Source organism: Mesoplodon mirus (genome assembly GCF_964341445.2).
Source record: "Mesoplodon mirus genome assembly, chromosome: 7".
In the NCBI taxonomy this organism is placed as follows: Eukaryota; Metazoa; Chordata; class Mammalia; order Artiodactyla; family Ziphiidae; genus Mesoplodon; species Mesoplodon mirus.
In genome coordinates this window covers 100,110,027-100,119,218 of record NC_138983.1, presented here as the reverse complement: position 1 = coordinate 100,119,218, position 9,192 = coordinate 100,110,027, and the positions used below count along the sequence as shown (strand labels likewise).

The following is a 9,192-nucleotide window of genomic DNA, read 5'->3' as shown; positions in this document are numbered from 1 at the left end:
TAGAAGTAAAAAGCGAGACAGTGCTTGCCTGGGGTGGCTCATAAACTGAGACCTTGCTTGTTTTGACCTTTGACCCATGGTAGCTCTTTTGGTACATCTAGCCACTGCCTGGCCTCTTGGGACCCTCCCTGTGTCTGTCTGTTGAACAGAAAATTCCAGAAGGCCTCGGTGCCCTGAGTTTCCATCAGGGGCAAGCCAACATGAGCCCTAGCTTTTGAAAAACCCCTTTCAATCCATAGAAAGCCTCCCAGTTTATCTGGTTTGAGATGACCTCATCCTTTGTCACCTTCTCTGTTGTTTTCTGGAGGTTGCTCAGCGTCTTGCTGCTCTCTGCATTCTTTTCTCACGTGAACAGTGCACCTATTTTGGGCATTTTGTCGTTGTTGTTTTGGGTCATTCCCATCACACATTTTTTGTATTCCTTTCCAGTCAGATCAACCTCATGCCTCTCTAGACATTTCTTCTCAGGTTTCCTCTGAATCATTTCGTTCGGTCTAAATATGTCCAGTGTTTCCTCCTTCCTCACTGCACTCCACATAGACCCTCTCTTTTCCCCGGAATAACTGTTCTTTTCTTTCGAATCCCTGACCCAAATCCTCATCTTTCACCATGTTTTCTGACTTCTCCTAAGAACTGATTGTTTTTTGAAACTTAAGCCTCAAATATCATCCCTTCTAATCTGCGTCTGAATTTGGATCACGGTCAAGAAGCAGGCGAGACAGGAATGTGGCTGGGTAATTAGGATCCTCAGCAGAAGGGCTGAGTGTTCATCGTGGGGTCAGAGGGGCCTGGGGATGGAGGGAGAGGTATCTTCTTCTGCCTCGGGTAGGGCTTAGGGTGGGGTTGTCAGGAAAGCGCTAAGAAAAAAGGACCCATTTGACTTGAGTTCTGAAGGAAGAGTAGGATTTCCGGAGGTAGAGCAGGGAGAGCAGAGGATAGTCCAGGGAAGGAGCAGTGGGAATGGAGGCTAGAAGATGAGTCATCAGAGATGCTAGGGACAGGAGTACAGAAGGAGAGGGGTGGCCAGGTGCTGAGACCGCACACTGAAGGTCCATGGTCAGCCTTCAGATATGTTTGTCTGGCTTTCCCAACGTGTTAAAAGACTTTTAATTAGTTGCTGAAGGAATAGGCCTCCTTCTGTGGAGTGACAGAGAAACCTATTCAAATTGTCTTTAGCATGAATGCAAATTCACTGGTTACCAAAAATGAAAATTCTAGAGGGAACCTCTGGGTTCAGGCTCAGATGATTTCATGAGGCCTTGGCCTCTCTCCAGCTCTCAGGGATTCTTTGTACCATGTGGACCCAACCTTAGACAGAATCTCTGTATAATGGTCACAAAAAGGCGGCCGAAGCTCCAACCCTTACATCTTCTCAGCTTTAAATTCCATAGGGAAGTATAGGAGTCTTTTTCCTAAGCTTCCCCCAATGGCCTCACTGCTTCTCATTTTCTCTGGGTGGGTCACAAGCCCATTGCTGAGCCAATTATTGTGGCCCAGGAGACTGCTCTGATTGGCTGAGCTTGAGCCAACATGCCCATCCCTGCAGCCAGAGGTGGAATCAACAGCGTCTCTGAGAAACTGGACTGAGACTAGGAGAGAGGTGTTGTCCCCAAAGGAGGATCATAACGCCATAATATTTTAGAAGAGGTGAATTGTTATTAGGTGACGAAAACCAGATGTCTACCACAGTAGCCAACATGTACAGATCATTAACATCTGGATTTATGCCTTTTTTTGTGAAAATGGGAATATCTGGCAATACCTGGACTCTCTTCTTGTATATAGATCAACAATCTGCTGGGGATGAGTAGAGGCTCCCTCTTTAGGTACAGCCTATGTTCTGCCTGCCCAATGCACTGCTCATATTTCCTCTCTGGCTCCTGGAAGCACTTGAATTTTTATTGCCAGCATAATTTGATTCTGTAAAGAAATCTGTTTTTCTCACCAGAATGGAAGAGGCAAATGTACAGGGGTCAAATAGCTCTCCTGGGCTCCCACAAACTCCTGAGGACAAATGCCTGGTCATTTTTAATAGTCTCATTCCTTGCTCATTTTAAAAGCCTTCTTTAAAAAAAATATTGAATACATAGTGATTTTAGAATCTGTTATCTGATAATTCCAACATCTGAAGTCTTTGGGTGGGAGTGGCAGAGGGGTGGTGTCTCAATGTCTTGTTTGTTGTGTCTGCTTACTCTGGCTCATACTGACTTATTGCTTGGATGTTTAGTAATTTGACTGTGATCTCATTCTTGATTGAACTTAATCTGTGGGAATCCTGAGGGGTCTGATTCCTGGCTGCTTTTCTCTCGGAAGTCTTTTTTGTTTGTTTCAGCTGGATGCCGGGGATGCTAATAACCTCTGAACACTGACATTTATTTCCTCAACTTGGAGTTTTCCCACTGAATACATGGAGTATAAACTTGAGCCCCAGACCCACGTGGTTACAAACCTTCAGGGTGATCATCATCATCATCAGTATTGTGGCCATTATTAGTTTTCCCCTCCAGAGCCACATTGAAAACTACAGGTTTTCATAGGCTCTCCTTTCTGAAAGTCCAGAAAAAAAATTTTTTTAAGCCCTCCTCTTGCCAGGGTGTGGAGCATCTTTGAGGGTGCCAGCTTAATACAGGCATCTTAGACTTGGTTAGCTCATCTTGCAAAGGCCCAAGGCTTAATCTCCCTTTTCCTGCACTTACTAAAGGCAAATGGCTTCCTCATTTGCTTATGCTTTGGTTGTAGCTCACTCTGTTTGTGTGTGTGTCTGTATGTTCCTTTGAGATTGCCTACATAAAAATTGTTTTTTATTCTGGGATTTTGGAAACACACACAAAACTAGAGAAGCCTGCGATTAACTCCATGTATTCATCATCCAGCTTCAACATTTTCCCAGTGTTCTCTCATTCTTTTTTCTCCCTTTTTGAGTTTTTTTCTAGGTTAATTTAAAGCAAGTTGTGTCATTTCACCCATAAAGACATCCTAACTGAAAGGACTTTTTTTTCCTTTACATTATCCCCACCTTGACATGATCACAGCTAAAAATACTTATAATCATTCCTGAATATCATCTAATATTCAGTCCATGCTCACATTTCCTTGATTCTCTCAGAGATATCTTTTTTACTTTTATCTTTGTTAGAATCAGGATCCAGACAAGGTCCACACATTACACTTGGTTGTTATGTCTCTGAAATGTCTTTAATTCTGTAACAGCAACACCCCGCCCCTGACCTTTGTTATCCCCCAGCCACTGATTTGTTGGAGAAACTGGGTCTTTTGTCCTGGAGAACATTCACATCCTGGATTTGGCTGATCACTTCTTCTTGGTTTCAGTTAACTTGTTCCTCTTTTCCCCATGTTTCCTGTAAACAAATAGTTAGATCTAGAGGTCTGAGGAGATCAAAGTCTTTTTGTTGTCCAGACGCCTTCATAGGCGGTACTGTGTGATCCATCCTGCATCACACAGTGAGCACATAATGTCTGGTCATCCTGTTTTTAACGATATTGAGATTGAATGGTAGGTCCAGTGCTAACAGACTGAGCCATCCATTACAAAGTCCCCAACGGCTTTTTTTCCCCCAATAATTAACATTTTTAATTATTCATTATGGTAAAATATACATAATATAACATTTACCATCTTAACCATTTAAAAATATACAGTTCGGGCTTCCCTGGTGGCACAGTGTTTGAGAGTCCGCTTGCCGATGCAGGGGACGCGTGTTCGTGCCCCGGTCCGGGAAGATGCCACATGCCGCAGAGCGGCTGGGCCCGTGAGACATGGCCGCTGAGCCTGCGCGTCCGGAGCCTGTGCTCCACAATGGGAGAGGCCACAAGAGTGAGAGGCCTGCGTACCGCAAAAACAAACAAACAAACAAAACACACAAGTGGCACAGAGGAAGCCAGAATCTTGAGAATACCTGGGCCCAAGGAAATCTTGGAAGATAGTGAGTTAAAGAGAATAGTGAGGATAATGACGATGGTAGGAGAGCATGTATGCTTTGTGGTCCTATGTACTAAGGGTTTTGTATACAAGCTCCCATTGGGAAGGCTACGAGCTAGGTGCCATTTTTATTCTCATCTTAAAGAAGAGGGATCTGAGCTAATTAAGCAGAGGGAAGGTTAGGGGCTTTTCCTGGCTGAGACCACAAGACAAAGCGGTGGTCATGCGTCCTAGCCAGGACTTGATTGGCTGGAGATTTGATTGGCAGGAGAGCTGAGCGGCTTCTCCTGCCAGAAGCAGCCGGTGCCCTTCAGCCTTTCTTCCACTTCAAGCCCTGAGAAAGGGCTTGCGTGCTTCCCAAGTGGCAACTTCTGTGCATTTAAAAATTTCCTCTTGAAAATCCCAGCCTTAGCCCTTTCACAAAAGGTATCTGGGTCCTTTCTTGGCCGTGGCCTAGTCGTATTCACCAAAGAGAAGAGCGCGTCCCATAAGAGCTGGCGGCTTTGGGAGGACCGGGGAAGGCGTCAGCTGGCAGGAAGCTCCCTGAAAGAAATAGAGGAATCCCCACCCATCCATGAGCTGCCTATTCTTCCCCCTTAGAAACGGGGCTTGTGATATGCCAGGCACTGCAGGCATTTTGCCATTTAACCCTCCTGCTGCCCCACGGAGTAGGCCCCTTGCTAACAGTTTTGGTTGCTTTTGTTGAGGAACCTGGGATACAGAGGTCAAGCCACTTACTCAGGGTCATTCGGGGCAGTGGTGGGGCTTCACCCCTATTTCTTTGACTCCAAATCTGGCCTCTGAACTCTGAGAGACACTGCCGGCTTCTCGAGTGATGTGGGAAGTGGATTCGAGTGAGCACGGCCTGGGCAGCGGTTCCCGTCCCTCTGCCACATGGACAGAGCCACAGACCCAGTTCGCTGTGAAGGCCCAGCATCTTATACCAAGTCTCATTTTCACAGCCAGAGATATTAGTGTGGAAATAGGACTTTTGATTCTTGAAAGGTCTGCTTGGTGAAGAGATGGTCAAACATTAAAACTACAAACTCCATTTTTTTTGGGGGGGGCAATTCTGAAGCTTAAGATGTGTAATTTCATCTCAGTGCTTCAACCTTGCCACCTCTGTGAACGGGTGAAGAGTTTCAAAGTTTCATACAGGAGGCTAAAAAACTAAGGCTCCTTGTGAAAATACTAAGTGTAAAACTTAGGAAAGAGGAATTCTACTTTCTGTTCTTTTCTGCTTAAAGACAACGAAGATATACTCCCTGGAAGGAACGGATGCCAAGACAGATGTATACAAGTGCCCTTTAGGATCCAGCAAAACTTTCAAATGTATTATTGTTTTCTTCCCGACAAACAGGGATTTCTGACGACATATTAACAACAAGCCTGAAATGCAAACCTGAGTCCTGGAGTGAAACCCCCAGGAGCAATGGTGCGATGTATCCAAGGGGGCCACCCTGGTAAGGGAGACACAGAAGGAGGGGGTGTGGAAAAGTGAACATGGGCGGGGGAGGGCAGCAGGTGGGGAGGGAATCCTGTTTCTGCCACTTAGTAGCCAGGGAACGGTACCCTCTGTCAACTCACCTTTCCCCTCTCTCTAAGGGGCTGACACTTGCCAGCATCCCTTGAGGGTTGATGGGAGAGATGAAGCATGTGCAGTGTGGAGCAGGTGCCTGTCCCTTGGTAAGTCTTTCCCCCAGTTGTGAACTCCACGAATTTGAAAGCTTCTAGCTGTAGCTCTTCTGGGGACCCTGACACAGGTTCAGCTTGGCCATTTCAGACCCTTCTCGGCTGAGGGATGTCCAGCGCCAAACAGGCTGGCATGTCCCTTGCGTTGTGTGTGAATGATGCAGCCCAGGAATAATGCATGTGAAACCTCATTATGTAAATCCTCAGGTTTTCAGTACATGACAATGGCTTTTTTGGGGCCCTTCTCTGTCCCATTCTGTGGTCTGGTGTCTCTGCTTTGGGACCTAGTCTGCCAAGCCCTGGGGGCGGGGGTGGGCACCTTGGGGAGGGGTGAGCTCTCCAGAGGGCACATCAAAGGGAAAGTCACAACTCTGTCACTGGCCCAGTTCTCCCTGGCATTGCTTGGTGTGAAAGGAAACTGTCCTCTGCCTGAGGCAGCCCCATGTCACACACAGACTAAGGCCTGTGATGTTTAATTCAGAGCAGTGAGCACTGGAAACACTGCATCCAGGCTCCCTCAGAGCAGGACAGCCACTTTTCATTTCTGGGGCTCTAAGCCAGAGAGCCTGCTGTCTGGAAACCTATTGCCTGGAAGGTTCGCAGGATGGAGGGCAGGCTTCTGCAAAGAACTATCTGACCATCACCTCCTGGTTGAGGAGAAGGGCACCCTTCTATGACCTTGGCCTCCTTAGAGCTCATGCAGGCAACAAACACACACATACAAATACACACACATGCAAACACACAGCACATACTCACATGTACACACATACACACAAGCATGCGTATACAAATACACAGCCCCAAGTCAGAAAGACTGGCGTACTATTCTGGCTACTCAGAAGAGGAAACCCAAATCTTTATTCTCAGAGAGCTTATTCCTCGGTGTATCCCTGGCACCTGGCAGAACAATGAAAATCAGAAGCGCCGCCTTTAAAAACACTCGGGCTGTTCACTCAACTAATTGTGGTCATCTTTTCAGGAGGCAGGGAAGTCAGATCATGATGCTGGACACCCTTAAGCTCAGTACAGTGCTGTGTGTCAATTATGTCTCAATAAAACTGGTAGAAAAAACAGTTATCTGGATAGAAAGAACAAGATAAAATACACGAATTATCAAAAGTTAAAAAAATACAGACGAGCTAGACTATGAGTCTCACAAAGCACTGTTCACAACAGCCAGGACATGGAAGCAGCCTAAATGTCGATGGAGGAGTGGATAAAGAAGATGTGGTACAAATATACAGTGGAATACTACTCAGCCATAAAAAAGAATGAAGTAATGCCATTTGCAGCAACATGGATGGACCTAGAGACTATCATACTATGTGAAGTAAGTCAGACAAAGACAAGTATCATATGATATCACTTATATGTGGAATCTAAAAAAAATGATACAAATGTGCTTATTTATAAAACAGAAACAGACTCACAGACTTTGAAAACAAAGTTATGGTTACCAAAGTGGAAATGTGGTGGGGAGGGATAAATTAAGAGTTTGGGATTAACATATACACACTATTATATATAAAATATATAATCAACAAGGACCTACTGTATAGCACAGGGAACTCTACTCAATATTCTGTAATAACTTATATGGGAAAAGAATCTGAAAAAGAATAGATATATGTGTATGTATAACTGAATCACTTTGCTGTACACCTGAAACTAACACAACACTGTAAATCAACTATACTCCAATATAAAATAAAAATTAACTTAAAAAAAAAGAAAGTTTAAAAAAATAGAGGCAAGCTAGACTATGAGTCTCAGAGAGGTTAAGCTGACATATATCTATAGAATCTAAAAAAAAAAAATGTTGTGATGAACCTAGGGGCAGGCCAGGAATAAAGACACAGATGTAGAGAATGGACTTGAGGACATGGGGAGGGGGAAGGGTAAGCTGGGACGAAGTGAGAGAGTGGCATGGACATATATACACTACCAAATGTAAAACAGATAGCTAGTGGGAAGCAGCTGCATGGCACAGGGAGATCAGCTCAGTGCTTTGCGACCATCTAGAGGGGTGGGATAAGGAGGGTGTGAGGGAGACACAAGAGGGAGGGATGTGAGGATATACATATGCATATAGCTGATTCACTTTGTTATACAGCAGAAACGAACACCACACTGTAAAGCAATTATACTCCAATAAAGATGTTAAAAAAAAAAGCTGCCTGAAGCCACACAGTAAATGGCAGAACAAGAGTCTAAACCTAAGTCTGCCTAACGCTAAAGCTATTCTGCCACCTTCCTTTGCAATGAGCGAATGCATTCTGTGCTGCCTGGATCCCACTGGGACCTCAGTTGGCTGTTTCTAAAGGGAGCTGAGGGGCAGCCTCAGAGGCTCTGCTCCGAGCAGGGACCTCTCACCTTCTGCTGCCTGATCGCCCTGGTGACCCTCTTCTCCTGGTGCAGCCGCTCTTCCATGTGCGCCAGGGCCTCCTTCAGCGGAGCCTTTTCTTCGGCCTCTCTGAAGATGTCCTTCAGCTTTGCCACCTGTGACTGGTACATCTGAACCGACACTTTGCTCTGCCTGAGCACACAGGAGAGACAAAGTCTCTTTTCTCCTCAGCTTTCTCACTCACCACCAATGCTCCCGACCTGGGAGATCCTCAGAACACTTCCATATATGCCTGGCTTCGCGGTTTCCTTACAAGTGGGGGGGAAGGCTGAAGATGTGGGGACTAGAGGGCAGAATAAATAGCCCATTGGCTGTGGACGTGCAGCATGAAGGGGGCACAGGTTATGCTACCAGCCCCTCCCAATTTCCCAGAGAGGGTGGGGGAACGGATACCACTGAAAATACGATGGAATTACGAAAAGCACACACATGGTGAAACATCAGACACATTTATAAAAGGTGCACCTTATTCCTTAACAGCAGGGTACTTTAACTGTTGCTTTCTTGCCCAGAGACTTGGGTCCATCAGGCCCTGAGTCACCATCCCGCCTCCCCACTCCACACCCAGGCCTCTGTCCTCTTGTCCTGGTCCCTACGGGTCTGCAGCTGCCCCGAGGTTTAGCCTGGAGAATGGAGGCCTGGGCCTTTTGCCGGGGACACGGGCCATACTTGAGCTGTTCAATGTCCTTCTCGTATCGTCTCAAAAGCTCCTCTTTCCTCTGCAGCTGGTTCTTGAGTAGGGTGATCTTATCAAACACCAGGTACAGGTCTCTTTGTCGAAGCTGGTGGACTCTCTCCCTCTCTTTTGGGGAGAGGTGTTTCATGGACACGTGACCTGACATACCTTTGATGTTCATCAAAGTCCCGAGGGTTTTGCTCATGTCCAAGTACTACGAGAAAGCGTTTCACAGGTAAGAGGCCTGGCCCAAGACCGCTGGTGGCCACTTTGAGGAGGCAAACGTCTAATTCTGTTTCACTCATTTTCTGCAGTTGCAGAGAAGAAACACATGCTTTGCAAATGAGTGCATTTGGGGCTTTTAGTAGGACTTTCATTTTCCCCCGCATCCATTTACACTATGCCTTTTTGAGAATTGGGGGGAAGTGGGGAGGGGGAATGACAACAGACATAAACATTCATTCTTACTACCCAGTC

General features: G+C 46.0%; 1 protein-coding gene across 1 annotated transcript in view; it reads right to left on the bottom strand.

Moving 5' to 3' along the window:
* Window positions 1-7,975: 7,975 nt before the first annotated feature.
* LOC309808906 (forkhead-associated domain-containing protein 1-like) overlaps window positions 7,976-9,192 on the bottom strand; it is a gene marked incomplete at both ends in the record, with an annotated part of 77,217 nt that continues 76,000 nt past the window's right edge. Inside the window, 2 exons of the mRNA XM_082629476.1 lie at window positions 7,976-8,171; window positions 8,709-8,929. Of these exons, the coding sequence (XP_082485602.1) occupies window positions 7,976-8,171; window positions 8,709-8,929 (417 nt within the window). The remainder of the gene's footprint in view (window positions 8,172-8,708; window positions 8,930-9,192) is intronic.